The following is a 26,760-nucleotide window of genomic DNA, read 5'->3' as shown; positions in this document are numbered from 1 at the left end:
CAACGCAAAAAAACGAAATGTTAATTTACTAAAAAGGAAGGCATAAATAATTGCCATGAATCGCAGCATATCCGATAATATATTTCTTCTACAAATCCATCGTTATTCCACAAAGAGAGCAGTTTGACATTTCTTTAGTTTTCTAGAATGCATTTGCCGATTTTATTTCTTTGTAGACAGTCGTTTATTTTTATTAACTGACTACTATTATATATTTTCGCAGGAAAAATATCACTGCTAAAAAAGATGAGAATGGAGAATTTCAGTTTTGAATACGAGGATAGTGGCAAAGTAAAACAGTTAAAAGAAGAAGTGCTGACTTTTTCGGCACACTGGCGTAAATATCCGCGCCAATTTTTAAAAATAAATACACTTAATTATACTGGAAAAATCTCTAAATCACAAAGACTCTCGGATGTAATAAGAAATATTTTGCTTTTAATTAAATTTCCTATAAAAAAGCGAAATATAAAAAACATACTTGTTTCTGTTTATCTTTGTAAAATGATATTAAAAGTATCTTACATAATTTGAAAAACTAACGAGAAATTTCAAGAAAAGATCCTGAAGAAATATATTTTACATAATTAGAGTGGAAACAAAGTCCATATTTCCTTTAAAATTAATTAAACTGATATTGGATTAGATAACAATAGTAAAAAAAAAGAATTAGAAAAAAAATGTCCCACCTTTTTTGTTATTTTGAGCGTGCGGCCCGTGAGAAAGAAATTGGTCAAATCCGGCCCGCCAAGCAAAATGAGTTTGACACCTATGGATTAGAGCCAAAAGTCTCCACTTGGGTCTCTTTTTCCAAAAAGCAGTTCTGTTCTGTTCTTTCTATAGAGGAGTCTTTCTCCTGGCAATACTTCGTTTAGCTTTTGTACCGTCGTGAACTTTAACTTTTCCAAATGCTAACTCAGGCCTATTGATCCTAAGATGCACATCTGTTAATTAATCTTTTACTGCAGGATGATCGACCCCTTGATCGTTTGGAAATGGCCTTAAAGCTCCTTCCCTGATTAACAACCGCTTCTCTTAGATCTATGCTGTTGTCTTACCTCTTAGGCATTGAGTTAACACACCTTATCACACCTTAATGTTCTGCACCGGCAAAGAAATGTCAACTTCTGCTTCTATGGAGGTAATTAAAGTTGCTGATGATCAATTAATCTGGGAGATTCGATTAGCAACACCTGGCTGCAACTGAACCTCTTAATTCTTACTGGAGCAGGAAGGATGAACGTCCTATTTCACCGCAACGCTGTTTGAGATTTCGCTGAACAGATATTAACCACTGCGGAGCTGGTTTTAACGACTAAAGATAAGTAATCTGTCTTGTTTTGTTCACCTTAAGTTGTATTTACCTGGTGATTATCTTTGACATGTAAACCTTAACTGAAAGAGGCGGTATCGTCTGTTTAACCTGATGGAAGCTGCATAAATACAGGATGCAGCAGTGAGCCATGATTCTGTAACTCGGATGGGGGGGTCACAGAGGTATGTGGCCCTGCAAAGTCTGAGGCTGTATGTGACATTTCATAAAGCTGAATATGGCCATGTTGCCACAGCCGATTACAGCCACGCTGCAGGGGACAGAGGAGGCGAGGGCTTGTTTGTGACAGCACAGACGAATGGAGAAATGAGGAGTAATAAAAGCAGATCTTCTTCCAGCTCCCTCCGTCCCTGACCCCGTGTGTCAGTGCGAGTTTATGGACAGTGTCCGGGGAGGGGGGCTAAGATATTGTGCTTTATTGCTCAGCAAGCTTCCCCAGCAATAACAGCCCCCAGCTTCTCAGCACCCCTCACCGTCATTATGGGAGACATTAGCTCCCATCCAGCCGGGATCTGCTCAATCTGCAGCTCCGGGCCAAAATTAGTCAAGTGAATCAGATTCCAGTGTTGTTCCTTGCCACCTCTGCCTGAAGCTGAGATGACTCATAAGCTTCTTTTGTCTGCATTGAACAAAAGCCTAATACAGAAGGAAGGAGGGCAGAGCAGAGCGCGTGATTTGAACATTTGTTTTTTCTCCAGCCCGTGAAACTCACCTAGACATTTGTAAGGCACCACGATGTGGGCGTGGCCTTTGCACACCTTCTTCTCCCTCCTGCACCAGTTCTCGATTCGAATGGGCTGATTGGTTTCAACCACGTTGGTGATCTGCAGCTCGGGGTACATCTGTCAGAGGAAGAAGAGGCGAAAGAGCGGGATGAATAAGGGCGCACGGGTTTGATGCTTGTGTGTGTCGCAGTAAGAGCAGCTTCAATGAATCCTTTAATACATGCTCCAGACCCTCTAGATGCCATCTGTTAAACACTGGAAGAGCACAATAATGTGCACTTCCTCCAAATGCCAGCAAAATGTCATGAAAAAGAAAAAAAAAAAAAAAAAAAAAAAAAGCAACTGAAGCTTTTGATGAGGCTATTGCGAACCATAATATTAGAGACCGGTTAAAGCAAGTGAGGATAACCTCAGGTTAGGGCTGTTCGATTAATCGATTTTAAATCGTAATCGCGATTATGTAATTAGAACGATGTTAATGTTATTTTTTTTTTTTTTTTACCTTGTCTGCACACACATTAATGATTGATAGCATAGTAATGATTGATGGAAATACCTCTCAATACCTGCGACAAGTGCCCCATCGGAGAGGCTCTTTAGTGTAGGAGGGGGCGTTGTAACATGCCACCGGGCATCCCTCAAGCCAGATGCCGTAGACCGGCTCGTGTTCCTTGCAAAAAACTTGCAAATGTGAATAGCAAATGTAATGACTGACATTACACACCTCTACCTCCTTCATGGGTTGCATTATTATTTAGCATGCAAAGACCCAGTTTAGTTTAATTAGAAAAATGTCTTGTTTTATTTAATTGGAAATATAACTTACTGTACGTTTACAAGTGCTGATTTGCTGATTTTTTTTTTTCCAGAGATAAAACTTTATATTTTATTATATTTTTTAAAACTTTTTTTCAACTTATTTTACAGAGTTTTGCACTTTATTCATTCATTTTTGGTTTAATAAGAGCAAAGTTTGCACTTAAAGCCCAATGGGGCAAATGTTCAATAAAAAAACAGCATATTTGAAATCATTTCTTTGCTTTTTGTCAATTCACAAAATAATCGTAATCGTAATCGAAAATCGGATTTTGAGAGAAAAAAATCGAGATTTTATTTTTGGGCAAAATCGAACAGCCCTACCTCAGGTTGGAAAAACATCCTTAAAATCAGAGGCTGCAGTAATTGAAACGTCACCCACCCGACTGTAAATTACATCCGTCTCACCAGAAGAACCTAAGTGTCCCTCTGATGACGCGCCACAGCGAAATGAAAAGTGGCTTCCTCCAGCCCACTAACGTATGTCCCCCAGCAACACCTGTGATTTAACCTGTTCAGATACCCATTTAAACTATGTATTTATGCGTATCTATTCATGTAAAGTAATAAAAAGACATCTGAAAGAAGTGCCGAGCATATTGGAAGGGAAAGTCTATTTGAATGAGAGACAAATATAATGACTCTTTCCAACATTTCTGAATCAGCACTTCTGAAGCTCATTACATGAAATACTAGATGTTAGTTTAATTCATTGAGTCTTTTTTTTTTTTCCAATCATACGGACACGAGGTTGGTTTTCATTTTCTCGTCTAACTAATCAGCAGGGCTGCAGATACATCTGAACGAGTGCAAGGCTACACTGCACAACCTGAAAGACTTCTTTCATCCCCGCAGCAACTACTATCAAATGCAAATACTACCTCGCCTCGAAATGAAGCAATAAAATTTGAATAAAAGCTCACAGGCTGCACATCCAGCCACAGGTAATAAACTACTCATGACTCTGGCTCCAGGTTCAGGGTTGGGCTCGACAGCCGTCTGCAGCTGAAGATGAAACGGGTGAAAGTTGCTGAGACTTTGATTGTTCGCACTTTTTTAAAGTAGCTGATGTCCTTTATTAAGACGTCACCAGAACTCGTGTTTACCGTTAAAAGAGGGGATTAAAAAGTCCCGATCGTTGAAGATTTAACCCCTGACTGATGTCGTTCCATCTCCTCGCATCTGAGCCACATGTTTTATTCTCGTCATGAACTGGACAACTTTTGATCCGACTTTTCCAGAATCACGCTGAAGATAAAATGGATCCTCTGATCACCATTTTGGGTTTACCTCTCTGCAAACACACACTACTGACTTTCACATCTTTGCCAAAGAGACGCTCTAAAGTCCTCTTTTAGAAATGACTGCTGTTTTTCATCCGTGTTGTCAGTTCTACATGTGTTTGTAGTATATTTAGGTGTGTACATCCCTGATGCCGTAAAGACAATATGTCTTCTCTCAAATTGGAAAAAGAAAATCTGGACTTTACTATCAAAGGCAGCAAGAATCTTAATTTCTATTCTTTTAAGTGGAACCCTTTTATTGACTATTTCAATGCCTTGACAACTATGGCCGTTCTGGCCTCAGTATGTTTGTTCGTTTTTGTTAAATATGTCAAGTTTACCCTACAAGTATATATATAAACGTAATATGTATATATTAATACGCTTTGAAGCTTTTATTTTGTAATTAAAGACGCAAATAAAAGCTTCCTACTCTAACTTCCTGCCTCTTTGATTACAAAATAAAAGCTCGCTAGAATATTACATTTACAAACAAATTATATTCTGTATGTAGTTTAACTTTGTAATAGCGGATGTATCATACTTGATACATGAATTTCTGAGACATTTGTATCACCCCCATGATCCCAAAAGAGAAAAAAAAGTTTATACTACTATAACTTTTTTTTAAAGTTTTATACATACCACAAATGTATAAGAACACTTAAAAAAACAAAAAAAAAAACAAACACTAACTTACATAATTTATTCATAATGTTTAATAATTTCATAGGAAATTATTAAACACAAGATTGGAAGTGTTTTTGATTTCAATATATTAACACTTCAAATAAAATAAAAAATGATTGTGTGTTATTTCATGTTAGGCATTAAATGGTTCAAAAAAATGTATTAATATATTTACTTTTTTGTTCCAAAGCTTGTTAACAACAAAACACACAGATAAGAAAAGAAATGGATCATGTTTGGATGGATGCAGAGAAGTTAAGTCTTAATCAACCATAACAATCAAAGCTACACTTAAAAAATAGCTATTCTGACATTATTAGACCCGTCACATGGAAGTAAAAAAAGAGGAATAAAGACGTTCATATGTTCCTCCCAACTTTTATTTCCCTGAAGAGGAGTGATTATGATGACAACACACATAAGTCACTTTTCCTCAACTGCCTTCGGTGCCTGGATTTCGACACCACGGTGACATCAACAGGATGGAGATGTGCGTGTCGCGGTGACTCACCTCCTGGCAGTACTGCAGCACGCCCTCTTTGGTTCCTACGCAGCTCTTGGTTCCAGAGGGGTCGGGCTCCCAGCGGCCGGTCTGAATGTTGACGTGCATGTTGAGCTTTCCACAGAACATGGCCACCTGTGGTTCGGCCACGGCAAACCCTGTGCCTGCGTTGGCAGCTAGAGCCTGCGGAAGGACAAAGAGGAGGAAAGAAATAAATGGGGGTTGAAGCCATCAGTTGCTGTAAAGCTCATAAGAGCTGGGAAATAATCTGCCTGACGGACCTGAGCTACCGCCTGCCTCTGGATGCTTTGTCTATAAACTATTCTGCACTATGAAACCGGGCCACATAAAGCATATTTGGAAGTAAACGTGATGTGATGGAGCGGCTCCATGTACACGGCGGGGATGCTATTGCTACTGCTGCAGTGCTGACAGAGCGGGGGAGTTCAGACAGCGGAGAAATTAAATGCACCCAGGAAACGCTTGGCTTGGTTGATGGTGGAGTGATCAGAGGTTTGATTGGATTTGTGAAACCAGCTTTTTTTTTCTTCTTTTTGCTCTGATGCCCACTGAGTCACTGCACAAACAGAAGATAAAACCGGCCGTTGGCAGGACATTCCCGCTGTAGGGCAGAACTTTGCTTGCATACACCCAGTACTGGAGTTGAGGGGGGATGAGGGGGGATGGCATCCCCCCTGAAATAAAAACAGTCAAAATCATCCCCCCTGTAAAACTGCCATCCCCCCTTTCCATCCCTTATGTCGTTTCATCAATGAATGTGGTTTTACTGCTATTTCAACATTTAGAGTCATCACCAGAAAAATAACTTATTTGACAATTTTCACCTGTTTCAAGTAAATTTTCACTTGAAATAAGTAGAAAAATCTGCCAGTGGGACAAGATTTATCTTCTCATTACTAGCAAAAAAATGTTGTTGCACTGGCAGATTTTTCTACTTATTTCAAGTGAAAATCTACTTGAAACAGGTGAAAATTGTTGTTTTTTCCAGTGATGAGTCTTGTTTTAAGTGTAATGAGATTTTTTTACTAAAATGAGACATTTTAACTAGAAATAAGACAAATATTCTTGTTAGGATTTTGAGTTTTTGCAGTGATCCATTTTACTTATCCTGTGAAGGACAGAGTCATATTGATAAGTTCAGAAAACTGTTTTTTATTGTTGTGTTTTGATGTATTTGATGTAAGCCCAGTGGATATTTAAAGCTTACAGAAGGCTGCATTTAACTGCTGCTATGTCATTCCTGCAGTATTTCTGCAGGTGTTTTGGTCACTGCTATTATTTGTAATATATTATATTATTTGTAATCAGCACAAATTATCTGTCCCCATATGATCAAATCCACCATCCCCCCTGATTTTTTTTTACAACTCGAGTACTGCAAACACCCCCCTTAGTTATTAAAGGTAAACAAACACAAGATAGATGGATATAATGTTATTAATGTAACGTTATCTCAGGATTTGCTGTAATATTTCTGTCTATCAGGATGTCTCATCTTAGCTCACCTCCCCACCTTCGGAGCATGAGAGGAAATCTGCCATTATTGTCACGTCCTCCCCGTCATTATTGACTGAGCTATGCAGTCCCTCCCACTGCAAGCAGGAAGGACGGACGCCCAGCCTGCCGGCCCTTTCCTGCTCACCAGAGAAAATGGACACATTCAAAACTACTGCGTGACCAGCTTCCCCACACTCGGCTCTCCTTGTGCGCTGGGCGAGCATCAGAGTCTCACCGAGGCCGCCTAACGTTCACCCCACGCTGGGGCTGCCACGGCCGAGGTGATGCATCTCCGCATTCCTGAGTATCCCCAAACACACTCTAGGGAGGCTACCATACAGGAAATGGACTGGAACTGACCCCCCCTCGTGATTTCATAATGATATTAGATTGAGCAAACAGTGTTTAGCCCTGGAGAGAGATGCAGAGAGTGAGCCAGGCCTGTTGGACGGAGGTCTAAGCGGTTTCTCGGTCCTCAGCCGGGAGGAGACGCAGGCAGAGGTGTCCTCTGCCGCACAGAAGCAAGGACGTAACGTTTGAAGAGGACGACTACTTGAGTAACAGTGCACTCGACAGAGCTTTCCCTCTAATTCTGCGCGGGCAGGCGTGCGTGCTGACAATGGGCGCAGAACAGAAAGAGCAAGGACAAAACAAGTGCTGTGTAATCAGCAGTTGGCTGTGGCGTGTGATGAGCTGCAGCGCCAGCCAGAGCTGAGTCTGCACATACACATCAACTGAACACACACACACACACACACACACACACACTCACACTCATCTGCAGTAACAAAAAAAACCTTGTATTTTAATATTTTCACCCACAGATGTATGTAAACCCATTAGTGGTTTCCTCCATTAATCTCTATGACTTTGTCATTCGTCATCGATTAAACATTAGGCTGGCTGTATTTTACAACTGCAAACACTGATAATATAAATGCCTTTTATTAAAAAACAAAAAAAAACCTAAGCATGAATCATTGTTTAAAAAAGCAATTAAAGGGAATCCAATTAAGCAGCAAATAGAGAGGCCTGCTTGCTGTCCTTTCCCTCTCTGCTCTCTGATGTAATCAGCGCATGTACGAGAGGCTGAGGAAGCGGGGCCACCACTTCATCACGTTAGGGAGAACAACAATGGCGGTAGTGACAGGCTTACCACAAATACAACATTAAGGGAAATAAAAACAAGTGTTGGGACTGTTCCAACGCCGCGCTGAATCCCTCTTTGTCTCAGGATGTCCTTAATTCTTCAAGTTCAACAAAAGAGGAGGCGGCCGAGTGGAGGAAGTTAATACCGCCACCTTTAATCTGGAGTCACATGCCCCGGTTAGAGGATGAAGAAAGAGCCGCTCTGGGCCAAACTTGCACATATGAAAGCTTTAGTTGCAAAGTCAGATGTTGAGAGGTCAACATCTGACAGCTGCTTTGTGGGATTTATCCAATCATACGTGAAGTAGAGCGACGGGGCCAGAGAGACACGACTACAGAAGAAACAACCACCTCGGCATTTGAGATGACATATTATGAGTTTTGGTCTCTTATTCAGATTGTGGTGACGAGTTCTGAAACTTAATTTCAGACCCATTAAGCAGACAACGTCTCCCAGGTCCGACGTTCACAAACAAAGGTTTTGGTTCAAGATGAGAGGACGGTTTTGGTAAATGTAAGTGAACACTAACTCCATGTCAGTTTTACAGTAATTTAAAGTAATAAACAAAATTCTTGACAGTTGCAGGACATAATTATAAACATCTATGACTACTTACTATTTGCACAGCAGATCATTTTAATGTACATGGAAGAACTAAACCCGACTATATATATATTCAGTATTTTGGACAAAAATAAAATCTCGATTTTTTTCTCTGAAAACCCGATTTTCGATTTTGATTTTTTTGGTAAAACTACAAAAGACAATGGAATAAATTGTTTCAAATATTTTATCTTCATTTTTAAAGAAAAATAGCAAACAAATGTCCTTATTGGGAATGAAGTGCAATTGAAATATACTGTAAATCCTCCTTGAGTTTAGTAAAGTGACAACATTTACCATTTTCTTGACCAAACAAAGATGACTAGACGAGCTCTGTCTGTAATGCAGCCAGCTGCAAAAAAGGAAAATTGATTTTCCGATTTTCCTTTTTTTAACATCGTCTTGATTAATAAATCCGATTTAGATTTAAAATCGATTAATCGCACAGCCCTAATCAGTATTTATTCATATTTTCGAGTACAAATGCAACTCAAAGTGCTTTACGAAGAGCAAAAGCAAAGCTGAAAGGACAAAAGCCTAACAAATATTAGAAACACCGCAGGTGTCGCTTTCGAACAGCAGTGAAACAAACATGAATAGCAGTAAAAGAAAAAAAGGAAACAAACTTAATGGAAAACATATTGAAAGGATACAAAAGGAGAAAATAAAACAGTGTATAAAGAGATCAATGAGGTAAATATAAGCTCTGACACTGAAATATAGCTTAAGCCCAGTATTAAAAGCAGTCTGTGTATGGTAACTAAACTGAGAGCTGTTTCCAAAGAAACCCTTCAATCCCAGACTTAAAAATGTTGCTCAACATAAACGTTTTTGACATAAGACAGACCTGCCCATTAAGAGCTTTACATGTCAGGGATTTTAAACACTATTACATTTCTCAGGGAGTCAGTGTAAAGAGGCTGAAACAGGAGAAATGTGATCTTTCCTGCAGAGTTCTCAAATAAATTAACAATTTTAAAGGGAATTATTTGGACACCAAGTTAAAATGAATTATAATAAATACTTTTCTTTATTTTAACTGCTAAAACTGACGTTCGTGATGTTGGTAATAATGCAGATGAAAGTTAGATGTTGATTTGAGATGTCAATTAAAAGAAAAATCCTGGTCAATACAACATAAAAATGTTCCAATAGTAGTACTGGAACCCAGTAATACTAGAGAAATAACTATATGGTTGAACAGGTAATCTCTGAGGTTTTTCGAGCCATGAATAAAGACCTCAGTTAAAAAATTACAGGTTAATTAGTAGAAGCTTGTAACCTGAGTAACTGATTAGTTCCCTTACAGTAGGCGTCCTAGATGAAAATGTCTGAATGTAATCATCAAACAAATTGACATGTATGTTACATTTTTTGTATGATATTGCACCACAAAAAAGCATGAATTAGAAGAACAGAGGTGGTCCTTGTCAAGAACCCTGTGGAATGCCATAACTCTGGTATGTGTACAGGACATGCCATTAATATGTACAAACTGTCATTTGTCAAATAAATAAGATTTAACCCAGTTAAGCATTTGTACCAACATGTGATAAGACATCTACAGGACCAGCACAGTTTTGTGTACTTTACATCTCCACTGAAACACTTCATTTGTTATCTTCTCTGAAGAAACACGACCTCTGGAGAATCTTCAGAGGAGGAATCTGCTCTTTCTGAATCTGGTTTCCCAGGTCTGGTCAGGACCAAGAGAAATATCTCAGGGAGGTAAAGGTGGTCCTGCCTGGTGGTGGTGGTGTTCCACAGGTAATCACTACACTATACACTACAATACAATACAATACACTAAAATATTTAAAAAATATGTAGAAAGATAAGATCATAAATAATTATAAATCATTGGTATAGCCACATTATGTAAATTTATTGCAAAATTATGGACAGAATTATGTGTGTATTATGTCTATGGAAGGATGCATGTATATGGATGTATGTATATGAATGCTTATGTATGCATGTATGTGTAGATGAGTGTACATGTATGTATGTGTATACAGGTATAAACAAGTGCATATATATGCATGTATGTATGTATGCACAGCAATGTATATATAAGTGGGTTTGGTGCATGTGGATGAATGTATGCACATCTTGATGTTGTTAAGCCGAGGCCAGTTTGAGCAACACTATTTCTTTTTCTTATTTATTCACTTTTTTCTTTCTTTATCTCATATGTATATGGATATGCTCACGTAGTTATTTTGTTTCATTTTTTTCAAATCTTGCACTGTAGTGGTTATATTATGTTAAAAGGGTAGACAAAATAAGCTTTGGCTTCAGTCTACACCTTTTGGTCATTGCTTGATCTACATGAAAAAAACTTTGTATCGACAACTAACTTCTACAACGTGACCAAATAAACATATCAATCAATCAATCAATAATCAGGGATCTCATCACGATGAGATGGAAAGCAATTTGGCAGCTCCAATCAAGGATTGCACTGCGAAGGCTCGTCATGGACAAGCTCAGACCAGGATTATAGTAGATCTGGTGCGGAGGTGAGGACCTCCACCTGAGCTCACTTTGCATGCAGTCAGGTTCAGACAGGTGCAACGAGAAGGGATCAATAACCCCCATGGAGCTGGATAAGCCATAATTCATGGCCTCTGGCCTACACTGCTCAGGCAGACCACTCTCCAGAGCCTCTAGCAGCAGATTACATCACCCACATACAGTCCTCACTTCCTCTTTCACTCAACTCACTGCTGAGGTTCGGTGTCTGTTACAGACATGTTTATCACCATGAAGGCCACACAGAAGAGGAACGCTGCTCAGATGTTAACAAAGAAGAAGAAATTGTAGATTTATTGTGATTAATTATGAAAAACGGAGGCTAATACTACTCACTGCAAAAATTAGCTATGATGTGAGAACTGACCTCATCAGGGACGCAAAGAGAGAGAAAGAGAGGGATAATTGACTCTGGAATGTAAGAAAAAAATGCTGAAATGACTCTTATCAAACAGAAATCCTTGATCGTGAACAAAGGTGATGGTAACAGCTGCTTGTTTTCTTCTCAACAGATAATTGAGTTGAGAGTGAGTGGACGGCTTTTAAGATGGTTGCTATGTCCACCTTGACTACTGGATGTCAATCATTCCCAAGGTTACCTTAAAGGGCGTGCTCAACATAAATAAATAACCAAAACGCTGGAAAAAAAGAAAGTTTTATGAAATGTCCTTGTTGATTCTGAAATCCAAGTGTGTGTGTAAGTGTGTGTTTGTAAGTGTGTGTGTGTGTGTCAGCTGGTGCTTACTCATCTTCGTACACAAGGAGGTCTTTATGAGGCCAGAGGGCTCGGCTTGATTGCTTTAATACCTCAAGTTGAGTCAACATTTTGACACAAGAAGTGGAAAAGTTTGGATTTTAAAAAACAGGCAATCTTTTTTTAGGTACAAAATGTCACTTTGCCCCATAAAATAACACAAAATGTCTCCATCTAGATAATCCTGAATCTGATTTTAGTCTCAGTGTTACTTGCGATATACACACCAGCGCTTACACACTTTATGGAAAATTTGTTGCCGCACCTAACAAATGAGTCTCTTCATCTCTCATTACTGAGTCAGAGTGAGGTGTAATATCATGTGTAAGCGTGATCACCTGCTGCTGCGTGCAGCTCATCTACAGGGGAGAGACAAAGGAGGGCGAGTGGAAGCCGGGAAAAGGGAGAGGCAGCGAGACACAGAGTAAACAGCAGCGGCGGCGAGGGGGGGCGGGCGTGTGCAGGTTGACTGCCGTGCTTTTCTGAATGTTACTCACGTATGAACGTGGTCTAATGGTATCAGGAGAGGTGAGAGGAGATGCAGGAGACGCAGGACCCGGAGCTGCGTGGGCTGAAAATCATACAGCTCGTTTTCACTATTTCACTGCAAACACAGACCGTAATGCTGCTCCCAGTACACAAACATGTTTTATTGGCCTGCTTGGAGAGGACTGAGCCAACGTTGGCCCAAAACAAGCCGAGACAAACCCACGTTTGCTGTAAAATAGCACAAGGCCCATCGGATTTGAACGAAAACCATTTTGTGATGTCATAGTTGTTTTTTTTTACCTGCCACAGTTTGTTATGTCTATGTAATAATTGCTCGGGGGTCATGTTCTGATCTCTGGAAAGATTTCTGGAAAGATCAGAACAGTCTCCTAGAGACAACTTCTATTGTAATGGAAGCTATATAAATATAATATAATTGAATTGAATTGAATAGCGCATAAGAATAAAGTTCAACGCTTACAAAACTGTTCTGCCGTCACTTTCTTGAATTAAGAAGATGGAAATTAATGCAAAAGAAAAGAAGAAGAAGTGCAATACAATCAAGAGGAGTTCCAGCAACTGACAGGACCAAATAATTGCTTTATATTTACTGTGATGGACAATTTACCTCTTTAACTTTAACATTTTCCCTGACATGAATAAAGAAAACAGAAAATAGCTATAAAACACTGTCTGCAGCAGACCATGTGACCAGTGGCACCAAAAGGAAGCTGTTTTTCTTAACGAGTTTTAAGAAAAACCTTACGTGACCTACCGCACAGCATCTGGGCAAGAACCGCTGAAACTAATCCAATCTGAGTGTTTGTGTGTGTGTGTGTGTGTGTGTGTGTGTGTGTGTGGCCTCAAGTTTAATCAGCAGGACAGCACGACAAAGGAAATTAATGCACAGGAGCCTTAATGTCTGCACAGGTGAGAATGTCACCTCTGTCAAAACAAACCGGACATAAAGTTCTCAGGGACCAGACGGGCTTGTAAACACGGCGCCGCCTGGCTGATATTTCCGACACATTTGCTGGTAAACTGCCCTCGTCGCACATAAAAACCGGCCACCCTGCAATCGGCTCCGGTGTCCTCCGGTCTGCGGACCTTTGCAGGACCCGCTGAGCGGCGGCGGCCGGGCTAATTTTGGCAGAGGTATGGCACAGTCGTCTGTCACGGCGGCGCAGCTCTTTTAGAAGCAGCCCTTTGGGTTTCCTGGCTTCCCAGCAGGCTTTAGCATCCATGTGACCCTGCAGACAAATGCCTGGCACCAATAATCCACCTAATTCCTCCCCGTGGCGACTTAATGCTCGCACAAGATGTGGCTGTGAGAAAGTGTTGAGAAAGTCACAATTCTTGCACCGGGTTACAATCTAGATGTGAATGACTTAACACTGTTTCCATCAGACGCTGCAGGAAAACAGCGGGAGGGATTTGTTGACATCACTACACAGCAGTAATACCTGGATGGGATCGATCACAGAGTGTCTGTATTAGTTTCTGCTGCGCCTGCTTTTGTCCAATATCACACCTCAACTTTTACCGACATTAATCTCTGGAGGTGCCGTGATTTTAAATGTAAGGCGTCTGATTCTTTGACTTTAATTTTAGACTCATCAACCAGACGTTTTGAGTTTTAAAAGCCATGTTTACACCTTAGCAGGCTATAGTCGAACTGAACTGAAGCTCTGGAGATTGACCTTTTAGTAGGGCTGGGCGATATGGAGCAAAAGTCATATCTCGATATTTTCTAGCTGAATGGCGATACTCGATATATCGATATTTTTTCTGTGCCTTAATTGGGGTTTCCCCCAAAGCATTATAGCATAGCATCTCTGTTAGCTTCATTTTTTCTGAGGCAAACCCTTAAAAAAACAGTCAGTTTTAATACAAAGCCTCGTGCCAAATGTCACACAGGTTCCTTTATTAACAGAGGTCTGCACAATATCAAAATTTATAAAACAAATGAAATAAAAATAAACTGCCTGCATATATAGAATAAAAATGCTTCTTGAATAAGATAAAACAAATATCCCTTTCCTGCATAACAATTAAATAAAAATACACTGTGCAATTAATACAATGTAGACAGTAACAGGCAGACTTTTCCACTGAGGTTGACAGTTGTGCAAATAACAAAACATTTGTGCAAATCTCAAATAAAACATTCAAGTCAATTTGTCACAAAATAAGCTATATCAAAATCATAAAAAAAAAAAAAAAAAATGTCGATATAAACGATATTGTCTCGTACCATATCACGTTTGGAAATATATCGATATATATTAAAATCTCGATATATCGCCCAGCCCTACCTTTTAGTGGTAGTTAATTCGCCCTAATTGGAGTTATTCCGGCATGTATATGCAACCCACCCCTATCCGAGCTACTGACCGCCCTGGGACTCCCCCTTCTGGAAGTAACGACACCGTGAAAGCCAGAATATCAACACAGCAGGAGAAGAAGAAGACGGACGACAAAGAAGGAACCGGAACAATCGATTGAATAATCGATTGTCTTCTCGCGTATGTATACTTGGATTTCTGGGAAACTGCAGTTTAATCCTTAGCTAGATTGTTGCCAATAGCTTGATTAAGATGTGCATGCAACCGCACTGAGTGATGTCCACTTCATTCATTACAATCAAGCAAATAAATGATGTGAATACTGCAAATAACAGCTTTTTAACAGTCATATGCACAAGGTTTGTTTGTGTTTGTTGCCTCTGCCATTGAATTCCCAGGGAGCACATTACGTCGGGTCTGAGTCATTGATGAGCGAAAGCCCGGCCCGGCGCTCATCCTTCAGGGTTGTTTCACAACATGAAAAACACCCTAATGAAAGGGAGATGGGTCCAAACACTCACAGCAGATTAGTGACATCTACGACCGGCACCGTGGGGTTCATCGTTTCTCACAGCCACGACTTTCGTTAAGGCATAAAAGGAAAAAACGGACCAGGAGAACAGAAACAGACCCGTTCAGACCCGATGTGAACCCAGTCAAGCTCTGCTCCATTAGGTTCAGGAGGGTCAGAAATGCTCTGATTATTCGGAGTATGAACTTATTGTGGACACGATTTCTGAGTTAATCTGTTTACATGAGCTGATGGTGACAGAGCCATAAAAAGAAATAATTAGACAGTTGAATTCAATTAAAAGATGCTGCTTTCGGAGCGACTTTAAGCTCGAGAAAGTGAAAATATCAGCGCCGAGCGTCCCAGCGGAGCCGTGATGCGGGTTTTGTCATGACTGATGGAGATTACACATCAAACCTCATCTGTACGGCATCTTTTAAAACAAATAAAAGCCAATTTGAAGTGGGTGAAACAGACGGGGAAACAAAAATCATATGATACAGAGCTACTTTAGAACAACAGTAATCAAACCAGTTAACGTAGTTAAAGTAGAGGAAAATAGAATGTACGACTGAAATTAAAATGTTATAATCCCATTAAATCACAATAAAATAATAAAGTTTGTTGTTTTTTTTTTGTTTAAGGCTGGTTTGAGGCTGATTGATAGTGCTGAATATACAAATATTATCCTCTTCTTCTCCTTTTTTTAATTATCCACTCCAACTCAAGTATCCAATTTCATCGAACGAAATTACTGCCCGAAAGCAAAAAACAAAAACATGATTTCTCAAGACGGAAAACAAAGAGCTTGATCAGCTGTCTGTTCTGGTTTTAATTATTATCGACTTCTCAGAAAACAGCAAAATCATCAAAATCACCCAGAAAATGAACTCTGTACGGGACTCGAGTCTGAACCATGGATGTATTAGGTCTGAACTCCTGAGCGTGGTTCAGTCGGTGTCTGATCTTGACGCCTCATACGCGCCTACGCTGGTGACGTACATGTTCCCCTCCAGTCCCTCCACCTTGACGCTACGGCAGCAACAGTTGGTTGTTATTTCTGAGCCACCTTTAAACAAGTGTTGCTGTTTTTTTCCCTGGAAAATGTCACAATGCAGTGGAGTTACAGCATCCTTCCCTCCGGCTGGGGATTTCCCAAAGGCAGCAGGTTGGTAGGGACATCGCTTGTAAATAATATTGTCAGCAATTTCCAAAAGTAGCGTGGGGGGGCGGGGGCTCAGTTATCCGGCTGGTCTCTTGTAGGGCTTTTAGACTTAGGCCGGTGCTAGAGAGAGCCGGGACCCCAGCAAGAAATCCACAAGATGAGTGCAAAATCCATGAGAACGACAACAATGGACGATGAATACGAGTTCATTCAGACGCTGATACCAGACCTCAAAGTCTTGTTTGGAGTCCGGGATCGACTTCAAACGATTTTCCGCCATCGATAAGACAATTTACTTCCTCTTTGCAAGTTCAAGTCCTTCTTTTTTCTTCTCTTTCATCCCCTTTGTTGTTGTAACTAAACTAAACTCAGCGGTCGTCTTGATTGTTTTGGTTGGTTTCAACAACCACACCCACGACGGAGCAGTTCCTGCGTCTGCCCGGCCCCCATTAAGGTGTTGGGGCCCGGGTTTTCTCCCTGTGAAACTGGTGCCAGGTCGGGTTTTAGCACTGAACAAGCTCTTTGGTCCCAATGCCCATTTGTTGAACTAGTAACCTGTTAATAAGTGTTATAATTAGGGCTGAGTCAGGTTTCCTGGACCATTTCTGTAGTTACGCTGCTTTAGACCTCGACTTCTGAGGGAACGTCCCACGTGCACTCAGGCCTTCCTGACTCTACTTTTACGGTGGCCGAGACCCGCCATTGCTGAAAATTAAAGAAACACTGCAAATAAAATAAACGCTGCAAATATAAAGAAATGCTGCTGCAAATAAAAAAAAATTACGCAAATAAAAAAGCCACAATGGAAGTGAATTACCGGGGACTATTTTTGACGATGCACCGGTGTTTTTTACGTGAGAGGAGAAGAAGAAGACAAAGAGGACATAAGTGAAAAGGAAGAAATAAGAAGAGCGAGGAATAAGAAAAACAACGAGAAAATAAGTGAAAAGGTTAGTGTTCAATGTCGCTACGTGTCATTATTAATGTGCAACACCGGTGCATCAGCAAAAATAATCCCCGGTAATTCACTTCCGTTGTGGCTTTTTTATTTCCGTCGTTTTTTTATTTTATTTGCAGCGGGGTTTCTTTATATTTGCAGTGTTTCTTTTATTTGCAGCAGCGTTTCTTTCTGTTTGCAGCGTTTATTTAATTTTCAGCAATGGCGGGTCTCGGCCACCGTATACTTTACCCTTTTTGTACGCGTACGTCGTTATTACCGCAGTAATCTCCCTGTATATGTGTCATGTTTTTTCCCCCCGAAGCAGCTCAAAGCTGATGGTCTCAGCCACGTTCTTTGTTACGAATCGCCACCATTTGACTTTGCTGGATAGACTTGGATCAACTGAACCACTGTAACTCACTCCAACACCATTCAGACACTACGTCTGCTTTAACAGAAACATTCACGCAAACACAGGCGAGACCCAACCATAATAAGAAGTGTTACGGCCTCGGAGAGGAAGAGTGCTGATTAAGATTACCCCGAGCCCAGTTTCCAGTGAGGATGGAGACCTCGCCAGACCTTCCCACTTAGTCTGTTCACATCGATACAGATTACAGCAATTTGGCTTTGATTTTACTGGAAATAATCTTCAATTACTTTATTTATTATCTCCTTTTTTTAAATTCCAAGTAGAGCAAAAGGGGCAACATCCTGGGTCACATAATGATGGAAAAAGGGTTAAAAAAACAACAGCTTATAGTAGGGCTGGGTGATATATCGAGATTTTAATATATATCGATATATTTTCAAACACGATATGGTACGAGACAATATCGTTTATATCGATTTAAAAAAAAAAAATTTTTTTTTTTTTTTTTTTTTTACTTTTTTTTTTAATGATTTTGATATAGCTTATTTTGTGACAAATTGACTTGAATATTTTATTTGAGATTTGCACAAATGTTTTGTTATTTGCACAACTGTCAACCTCAGTGGAAAAGTCTGCCTGTTACTGTCTACATTGTATTAATTGCACAGTGTATTTTAATTTAATTGTTATGCAGGAAAGGGATATTTGTTTTATTTTATTCAAGAAGCATTTTTATTCTATATATGCAGGCAGTTTATTTTTATTTCATTTGTTTTATACATTTTGATATTGTGCAGACCTCTGTTAATAAAGGAACCTGTGTGACATTTGACACGAGGCTTTGTATTAAAACTGACTGTTTTTTTAAGGGTTTGCCTCAGAAAACAATGAAGCTAACAGAGATGCTATGCTATAATGCTTTGGGGGAAACCCCAATTAAGGCACAGAAAAAATATCGAGATATATATCGAGTATCGCCATTTAGCTAGAAAATATCGAGATATGACTTTTGGTCCATATCGCCCAGCCCTAGCTTATAGAATAACTCATTTCTCCCGTCAGTGCTTAGCATGCCGGTGGAGGATGTGTGACGCTCGCTGTGATTTCTCCAGTCGCCAGGAACCGTGGGAAGGTTGCGGCCCGAGCTGCTGACGCCATCACAACATAAAACAGCTCACCAGCAAACATAAGAGAGCGCAGGACACTCGCCGACACTCTGCCACGGATCGTCCACCTCCCACCTTCGGGAGAGAGGGCAGCGGAAAAAAAAGTAATAAAAGAGGAAGAAGATGTCGTGTTCATCGAGTCTGAATCAAAAGGGCAACCATCTCTCACCCCATCACTGCGATGCAAATGAGCTCCCATGTCTGAGCGGAATGGCCTTTTGTCCTTTTCATCTGAAGCGCCCGGAGACAACTGTGGAAATGCCTTATGAGTCACATCTCCAAGCTCACAGCGAGACACACACACACACACACAAAAAAATGCTCTCAAGTGTTTGAAGAACAGCAGATTCCGGTAATTGGTACTTTTGAAACACAAAAGCTGTGAAATGTGCTCTTCGATGAAAAACGTCTGTGTGGGATTCTCGCTCAGCGTCCACTTCCACTCCAGTTAGGAGTCAAAGGTCACATACAAAGCCATATTTTCATTTGTTTCTGCTCAGAGTTGAAAGTCAAGCATCAGCGTGGAAAAAAAGGGACACAAAGTCCTTTTTTCTGTGTGTCTCTGAGCCTGAGGTGACAGGAAGAGGCTCCTCGGGGAGCTGAGCATCATGTTTCTGCTCCCCAGCGGCCGCCGCTGCACGGCTCATTAACCTCACAGCCAGGCTGAAACAGCCAGCGGAGAAAAGCCTGAACCAAACGGTCAAAAGGGAGCGGGAAAATCACACCATCCCAAACACCCGTCCTGCAAGACGGCAGCGCGGCGTACCAGCCCCAGGTCGGACTGCAAACCCATTTGTAATCCTTTTCACTCCTGCAAGTTGCAAAAGACTAAAAAAAAAAACACCTTCGACTCCTCTTCCTTTATTTTCACTCGCGTCTCGAGTCAAGGAAATTATTCAGGAGGTACAAGGAGTTGATCGATACGAGATCAGAGGCGATGGAGGATCAAAGCAGAACTTAATAAGGTATAATTCTAGTCTAGTCTCCCGTCAGATAAGCTGGAAAAAAGACCAATATTTCATTTTGATACGGCTATCATTTGATTTCAGCCGTATTTTTAGACCGACTCCCTGTCAGCTTTCCAACTTCTACCCTTATTTCTTAAAAACTTGCCATTTAAGAATAACAACACCAAAACAATTAGTGGAAATTGTTTTTAAACACCTTGAAGCCTTCACGTGCCTGTGAAGGCAGGAATGACCCTTTAGGAAATGTTTGTGAAGTCAAATATCTTCTGTTTTGTGGTCATTTGTGGTTAAATTGATGTAATTCACCAAAAAAGAGACAAAAACATATAACACTGAAAGCTAAATGCAAATAAAGTAGACATTTTATGATTAGAAAACTCCAGATAAGAGTAAAATTGTCCAGAATGGTCACGCAGCGTGCACCGCACCTCTGACATGTGTGGGTAGAACAAAGCTGCAACACCAATCTCTGAAACAGGCATGACTAAAACCGGCATTTTTATATTAAATCTGAGGTATTTTGTTTGTGAAGTAAAATATCTTCTGTTTTGTGATAATTATTAACGTAATTCATCAACAACAGACAAAAAAGTGTAGCACTGAAAGCTAAATGCAAATAAAATGTATGATTAAAAAACCCCAGATATGAGTAAAATTCCTATCATGCTGATCTCAAAAACAGTCTCGCCTAAAACCGGCATTTCTGTATTAAATCTGTGGTATTTTGACCAAAGTATGCGGCAGAAACTTCACCAGGACATTGGTCATGATGGAGCTGGTCTGCATGTGCAGCGCGGCCTCTCTCCAGCTCACAGCGGAGGGGACAAGAATCACCACTTGCTCAAATGGCCGGTCTCTATGGAAACCATCGACAAAAGCATCCCAGCTATTCACACGGAGGAACATTGGGGCTGCGGTGGAGAGACTGAGGAGGGAAGGGGAGAGAGAGAGGGGGAAAAAAGACTGAAAAAGGAAAGCAGGGAAGTGTGGGAGGAGGAGGAGGAGGAAAGTGGGTAGATAGATCATTAGGAGCCCACAGCGACAGAACAGTAGGAGAGGAAGCAGAATAATGGAGGAAGAGGGAACGAGGTCATGGCTGTGAGAGAGTGGCGTTTGAGACGCGGCGGCGGCAGAGAGGGACGCGCACTTAAGTGAACGGCAGAGGGGACGACGCACAATAACAGCCGCTCCGCTCAGTTTGCTCCATTCAGCATCTCTGCGCCCTGTGCATGAACACAAAAAAAATGACCATCATCTCCGAAAAGGTTTGCACGCATTTCCCATGACACACACAAACACACACACACACACACACACACACACACACACACAGTGCACAAAGCCATATCTGTGCTCAGGCAACAAAATAAAATGAAAAAAAACAACAAAAACTGGGGCCCATCACCATGGCAGTGTGCATCAGCGTGTTCAAAAATGTCACTCCCCATTACCAGCAGACACCGCCGCTGCTCCCGTATGAAATATTCATCACACAGGCAGCCACAGCGCCAGTTTTGGGAGGATCAGACCCAAAACGGCAGAAGTTACCGTCACGATAAAGACCAAATGGCCTCCGGACGAGCAAGCCGGCGCCACGGAGGTGAGACGGCCTCGTCAGTGCAGGAGCTTGAAAAGCGTCTAAGGTTTAAAATGGACAGATGTGTTTTAAATTGTCTGGCTGCTTTCTTTGTTGCCGTTTTTTTTTGTTGCATCAGAGGTCAAAGTCAAGCCGAGTGTCAAAGTTTGACGAGCGAGGGCTGTAAGAAAGCCCATAAGACCATGTGAGATGTCAAAATGTGAAGTGGTTGAGACGCGAGTGTCAACTGCGAATATGAAGGATTTTGCACTCTTTGTAAAAAGCTTACAACTCTCTAACATCGCTGTTTGATACCAAAGCTTCTTCAGGAATGTGAAGTGTTGCGTCGAAGTTAATTAATTGAGACTATAAAGGTCGACAGAGCAGGAACCTTCAACCTTCTTTCTTCTTTGTTTTTGTAATAAAGTCCTCGCACTAAATAAAGAACAGCTTGAGAAATCTATTTATTTTGCCTTTTTCTTCCTGTTTCTTACAGGATCATTGAAACGTAGGTGGAGCTGTCACTCTCGCCCCTGCACTGCCCACTTTAGCAGGCTGCTTGTTATCATTACCTAGTAATTATCCCATGTGTTATTTTAAGTGCCTGTGGACGCCGGAGCCAGCTGAAAGCCTGTAAATGTAAATGTAGGCAAAGCGAAGAGATATTGGGCCAAGAGAAGGGAAAAACAGTTAATTAGAGCAAAGTCATTTATTTTTCCTTTTTTTTTTCTCTCCCGGAGAGTTTTCACTGGAGAGAAGGAACGTTGGAGCTATTTATAAGCAGCTCCAGTCGGTGAACCAGCGAGGTATTTTCTTGCAGATTTGCCCGGACCAGTGGAGCCCATTCAGAGAGGGAAATAAACATCTGACATCCCAATCATGTCATGTGATACCATCCAGATTTTAAGCATATTTCATTGTAACATTTCCTCTAACAAAAATCATGTTGATGTTGTGTCTATAAAATGCTTTTTTCAATAATTTATTCCAAGAATCAAATTAAAAAGCCACCAACGCCGAGGCTGTGAGCCAGTCACTCAATGAGCCGTTCGGATTTGTAGGAAACTGGGACATCACAGACTTGGAACCACCTTCATCTCGAACCAACACAGGAACTTTCTACGTCAACTGTATGGTGCCATAAGCCGAATGTACTGTGACTCAAAACCCCAAATCTGGGAACCAAAACCCAAAATCTAAGAACCAAACCCCAAATCTATGCACCAAACCCCAAAATCTGAGAACCAAAACCCCAAATCTGGGAACCAAAACCCAAAATCTGGGAACCAAAACCCAAAATCTGGGAACCAAAACCCAAAATCTGGGAACCAAAACCCAAAATCTGAGAACCAAAACCCCAAATCTGAGAACCAAAACCCAAAATCTGGGAACCAAAACCCAAAATCTGGGAACCAAAACCCAAAATCTGGGAACCAAAACCCAAAATCTGAGAACCAAAACCCCAAATCTGAGAACCAAAACCCAAAATCTGTGAACCAAAACCCAAAATCTGGGAACCAAAACCCAAAATCTGGGAACCAAAACCCAAAATCTGAGAACCAAAACCCAAAATCTGAGAACCAAATCCCCAAATCTGAGAACCAAAACCCCAAATCTGGGAACTAAAACCCCAAATCTGGGAACCAAAACCCCAAATCTGGGAACCAAAACCCCAAATCTGAGAACTGAAGCCCCGAATATCTGACCAAGAAGTCCAAATCCCTAACCGAGAGCGTAACCATCTTTCTCCGTTATGCTTTTCTTTTCTCGCCATCAGTTTTAAACCCACTTTTGAACCAACTTTCGCAGTTGAGCCTTTCGGGTTGCAATTATGAAACGATTGTCAAATCAGCACTGCGTCAATCTGGACTTAGCACCAGGTCCTGATTGGGTCAGTGTCTCACGTCGACGGCGGCAGTCGTTTATTGTCATTCATGGCATCAACCTCATTATGAAATATGACATATAAGGGACAGACACCAACAACTCCCCTTTAATACATAAGACAGTACATAGCTGAGGGGGCAGGGTTGAGTAGACACTGACTCCAGCCCTAAAACTGACGGCTTTGAACAGAGATGCAAAAGCATGGTTTAAAAGTGTGCTTTTATACTGTATCCTAAAAGTATTTAGACCAAAACACATCAGAGACATTTAATTAAAACCTAGAGTAGACATAATATGCCTCCTTTAACAGACCTGGTATTGACACTTCTTATTTTTCCCTCATAGTCTGACAAGTCTTCAAAGCAACAGTTTTTCTTTTTTTTTCTTTCAACCGGAGCCAAAGGAACCCATTAACTCTTGCAAAGTGCACATCATAAATTTATAACGTAGGCCCCGGTGACCAAAGGGCAGCCAGCGTCGTGAAAAACAACATCCCGCCGGGTCTGAATAACTGAGCCGCTCATTATCACGGGACAAAGGTTGTCTCGTCTCCACTTTCAGATCTGCAGCGTCTCGTTCTGACACATTTTCTCAGACAGGTGGTGTTTGTCAGCATCGTTCTCTCTGTTGTTACCTGCAGCGCCCCTGATAGGAACATGCCATCGGCGGCCGGCGGCCCACCTCAGGACGCCTGCTGCATCCTGCGTTTTATTATTGTTTCATTCTCACAGCAGACTGCCAGCCAAGCGAGGCGCGGGACCCAACAGGAGGAGGACCGAAGAGCCATTTCCCCCATCGTGCCGCAGATTTCACACAGGAGGACTCAACCTGACGACACCCTGTTGTTCAGATCTCAGACACCATCACGCGTCGCCTCCAGGGTCATTCACAGCAATCACAAACCTGTATCTGGCTGCCTTCCTGCTGAGATGCAGCAGCAGATGGGCGTCTAGCTCGCCGAGGAGAAGGAAGGCACGATGCACGGAGGATGGAAAGGCAAGGGAGCTAATTTGGTCTGCTTGTGCACAGAGATTTAACTGGACTCATTTGGAGTCTATGCTGCCAAATTTGAGAAGGGAGATGGGGAGGAAATTACTGCAGCCTCCTCGTTAGCGGTCGACTTCATTGTCGGTCCAGTCAGTGGCAGGAAAAATGAAAAACATACAGCTAGAGACACTGAATTCATTCAAAATCAATACTCAGGAACCACTAAACTGGGCTGAACAATAATTAATACCAAGAAATACGAGGTATGAGGTACACAAACCTCTGGTGGATCTCATCCTCTTGTAGGTCTCACATCAATAACCCTACATCTCTAATAACCTGGCGGTTTCTTACTAAAGCGAGAGACTGCAGCTACATCTGGCTCAGCTGCATTAACAGCTGTTTCGATCCACCGCTCCAACTGCATCCACGCAAAAGCTGAAATGTGCAGAAGCAGATCTATTTCAGAACTAATCCAACTGGTTCTCCAATTTTAAATCTCAATGGCCATGAACACTTTGTAAATAATAAAAATATGAAAATTTAAATGCTCGATTACTGCAGAACTTCTGAAACATGCCAATGAAAGCAAGAGAAGAAGAAGAAGAAAGGGAGTTTTAATGAATGTTAATTATAAAATGAGTTTTATTTGCTAGAAACAGTCTGTAGTGAATGGAAGCAGAGCAACTGCATGTGTTTGGAAATGTTCAGACTGTCTTCGCATCACGAGGTCCAGATTAGACATCCTGATATGTGGCTTCACCAAAAATCTTAGTTTTTACATAATAAAATCAGAGAATAAAATGCATGAACAGAAGCTTTCTGTTTGGTTAAAACGTCTCTATTTATTCGGAAAAATCCTAAATGGAAAAACAACACAGAAAAAAGCCTTTTTCTTGGTATTTTATAAAGCTCAAAGTGCTATTGATTTAAAAGAACAATCCATCCGACAACATCTTTAATCCACATCAGCGTGTTTTTAAAAGCTCAATTCTTCATCTGTTTTTGTAAACTGTATTAATTGTTTACGTCACAGCTCGTGAGAAGTAATTTGTGCATATTCATGAAGGATAGTGTAGAAAAGAAAAAATAAATCTGAAAAAAAGGACTTTTTTGTGATTTGGTTCACTTTTCATTTCACTTCACGTCAGGCTTGAGTTGCTGTAAGAGATGTTTTCGTTTAGTCTGTTCGCTGCTGCACATATTCCTTCTCATGTTTGTCATTCAAAATAAATAAATATGGATCAATTTTGCGTGTTCAGATCATCTACAGGAGTGTACAGCTGATTTTAAGGGGGGATGGGGCTACATTAATCAACATCAATGAGCATAAAGGCAAAATAAGAAAGAAACCACTTGAAAACTAACAAATCCACTAACTGAAACTAACTGATCCACACTTGGCCGTAGCTTGCATGCATGCAGACTTCCATTATTTGCGGCAAAACGGCAGAAAAATGGCTGTGTCTGCAGATCTTTTAACTTTTCTTATACTGTATATGTGTAAATACCATCAATGTTTGCTATGTTACTTGTGAAGAAGCCTAAATATCTGATGAAACAATGCTGTAATTGGTGCAGCGGTATTTATGGATATTTACTGGCAAGAATTTCCTAACTTTTTAAAAATCATTCATATAACATCTCATTTAAACTTTTCACTTGTACAATAAATTTAGAAAGTATAAAAACTAAAGTATAAAAACATAAAACTCACCAGAAACCAGTTACCCACTCTACATTTACATTTAAAATTAAAATTATAGCTGGCTCATATAAATGACTTCCAACAAGGTCAGATGAAATTACTTTTAATTTTATTAAGTTTAGGCATGAAAATGATCATCTGGACACAGGAATGCCTCAACTCAAGTCACTTAAGTTAACCGCGTCGTCCCAGTTCTGAAATTTTTCCACATTTGCAACCTGTGCACTCGAACACTTAAGTGCAATATATATATATTGGGCCCAATACCCAATAGATACACGATATATATTCCCTCCAGCATTTGGTGGGTCTTCCCTGTCCTCCCCCGGAAGACCTCACCAGGGAGCTACAGTATCCTCGCCAGACGCCCGGCCTCCTCATCTGACTCCTCTTAATGCTGAGGAGCCGCGGCGTCACTGAGCCCCTCCCATCCAGGACACCCTGCAGAGGAAGTTCACTTCGTCGTTCCTCCTTTCAGAAAACATGGACCTTTCCTCATTCCAGCACAGAACAGTCTCTAAACTGGCCGTTTCCATATCCAAAAGTGCAACTATTAGATCTAATTAGCTATTAGGTAATGTGAAAAATATGACTGTGGAGAAAAATTGGAGGGGTCAAAGACGGGGCAGGAGATTGTAATAAAGCATGGACTCTGGCTTCTAATGCGGAATTATCTCAATAATGATGCTTCGCCTCTCTCCTGCGAGGACTCGTGAATAATAGCAACAAGCTGTCA

General features: G+C 40.9%; 1 protein-coding gene across 3 annotated transcripts in view; it reads right to left on the bottom strand.

The window, feature by feature from the left end:
* aplp2 (amyloid beta (A4) precursor-like protein 2) overlaps positions 1-26,760 on the bottom strand; it is a 77,902-nt gene that overhangs the window by 34,748 nt on the left and 16,394 nt on the right. For all 3 annotated transcript variants that reach the window (XM_061719809.1, XM_061719810.1, XM_061719811.1), the window contains exons 2-3: positions 5,359-5,532; positions 2,046-2,175 (exon numbers count right to left, since the gene is read on the bottom strand). In XM_061719809.1, the coding sequence (XP_061575793.1) occupies positions 2,046-2,175; positions 5,359-5,532 (304 nt within the window). The remainder of the gene's footprint in view (positions 1-2,045; positions 2,176-5,358; positions 5,533-26,760) is intronic.

The sequence above is a fragment of the Cololabis saira genome, chromosome 4, assembly GCF_033807715.1.
Source record: "Cololabis saira isolate AMF1-May2022 chromosome 4, fColSai1.1, whole genome shotgun sequence".
NCBI classification, from domain to species: Eukaryota; Metazoa; Chordata; class Actinopteri; order Beloniformes; family Belonidae; genus Cololabis; species Cololabis saira.
Note: the sequence above shows the minus strand (reverse complement) of the source record. Positions and strands in the feature narration are given on the sequence as shown.